General features: G+C 20.0%; 1 protein-coding gene across 1 annotated transcript; it reads right to left on the bottom strand.

Moving 5' to 3' along the window:
• Positions 1 to 788: 788 nt before the first annotated feature.
• Positions 789 to 1,571, bottom strand: PCYB_004390 (hypothetical protein; the record flags this gene model as incomplete). The annotated part of the gene is made up of 2 exons (XM_004227860.1): positions 789 to 916; positions 1,127 to 1,571. The coding sequence occupies 2 exons, from the start codon at positions 1,569 to 1,571 to the stop codon at positions 789 to 791; spliced, it is 573 nt and encodes a 190-aa protein (XP_004227908.1).
• Between the last annotated feature and the right edge of the window lie 464 nt (positions 1,572 to 2,035).

Genomic DNA, 2,035 nt, shown 5'->3' with positions numbered 1-2,035 from the left:
ATATATACAATGACATAAACATGTACTGAAGATGCAGCATATGTACAATTGAATAGGGATTTATCTCTCTCGTTTTTCATTTATAATAAGAAAAAAAATAAAATCATTTATACTTCTATATTCTCTATAAAACTAGACAAAATATGTATTATAATCCAATATAACTAACCTATTATAATGAATCACAATATATGCTGCATTTAATATTCTGATTCTCGTTGATTTGTAGATAAATTCCTATTTTAAACAATTAAGATAATCGTTGTGTAATTTATATGTAATTTCATCAAAAAAATAACTAAAATAATTTTCTATTACCTATTTTTTAAAGCATGCTATTATTATATACAGAGAATATATAAATTTTGCTACATCTATAAATATAAAAAAATTATAAATAAATTTATTTTAGAAAATATACAGAAAAAACAGTATAAATCCGTTATTTTAATGTTATAATAAAGATTAATTATAGTTATAATAAATCAAGTATATGTCTTATGGATAATATTATGTAGAACATATTAAGAATGACGCACATATTTTCAAGGTAATTACTGATATATTACCTTAACATTTCTTTTATTTTGTTGGGTACAGGGTTTAGGCTTCAAGGTTCAGGTTAATATAAGCACAGCTATTTAACGTTATTTATTTTAATCATAAAATCAACGTTTCAGTCGTTAATTTAAATATAAAATATATCATAGCGTTGTTTCTTCTATTTTATATACTCCCTAATTCGTATGGATGCATATACTTTATTTTTATATATTCCCCTATTAGTATTATTCCGACAAACTATAGGCGATTTTGTATGTTCTCCTATACGAATTATTTTCTAAATTTTCTGATTCCTGTAATAATTCATTAATGGATCTTTCCTTTTTAATTTTTTTATGGTTTATATATGATCCTAACGGGGTGAACTAATATTAAGAATAATATTTTTTTTTTTTTTTTATAAAACATAAAATTTCTATGATATTAACTTTTTATGAATATATATAAAAAAGTGTGTTATAATATAAATATTAGTAAATATAATTTATTACTTACCTTATATAATATATATAAAATAGATAATATTAATATTTTTAGAATAATTGGAATTATAATAATAAACTTCTGATTGCTCCTTCCGATATACGGAAAAAATTTTGTAAATTGTCACAGGGGTAATAATCTTCCATATGTTTATAATATCTTTCCTTAAATTCATTTAATTTTGAAGGAAACAATTGTTCCTTAAATTTTTCTTTTTTTATAGATTTTTCATATATATTAATACATTTTTCAGCATATTTACAAGGTATCCCATTTTTATTCTTTAAACTATTCTTAAAATTATCAAAATTATCATACATTTCTATTAAATTATTGTTTTCTTCAAGTATATCTACATTAATTTCTAAAATATTAGTATAATTGGAAGTCACTCCTTCTTGAGAAATAATAAATTCTTTCAATAATTTTTTGTAAAATTTTAATTTATCATCATTATTATATTTTCTATCTTTAGTTACATTATTATCCATGCTATAGTACAAATATTTACATCCTTCATCCATACGGTCGTTGTCATGTTTATATTCATCATATAAATAAGTTAAATAAAAAATAAGCTACTCGACACACTTCATCAAAAATCTCCTTTGCTAATATATTTTACTTCTAAAAAATTTTGTTCTTTACAAATTAAATTATAATCTTGACCTTTATCATCAATAGCTTTTTTAAAGAGCATTTTATACATGTAAAAAGGACTGCAAAAATAGAAAGAAAAAGAATACATAAAGAAAATATTATATATTAAAAAAAATGATATACTTATTAATAAATAAATAATAAAATAATAAAGGATATAGTATTATTTATATAAAAAAATAATTCTACTGTTTTTCCTCCATTATAATATATATAAGATAAAATTATGCATTAATTAAAAGACACAGACAATTTTTTTCATCTTATAAATATATATAAAAAATATTTAGTTTAAAGTTTGCATTTATATTTTTCAGTTTGTTTTTCG

Source organism: Plasmodium cynomolgi (genome assembly GCF_000321355.1).
Source record: "Plasmodium cynomolgi strain B DNA, scaffold: 0494, whole genome shotgun sequence".
NCBI lineage: Eukaryota > Apicomplexa > Aconoidasida > Haemosporida > Plasmodiidae > Plasmodium > Plasmodium cynomolgi.
The sequence above is the reverse complement of the archived record's forward strand: the minus strand, read 5'-3'. Positions and strand labels throughout refer to the sequence as shown.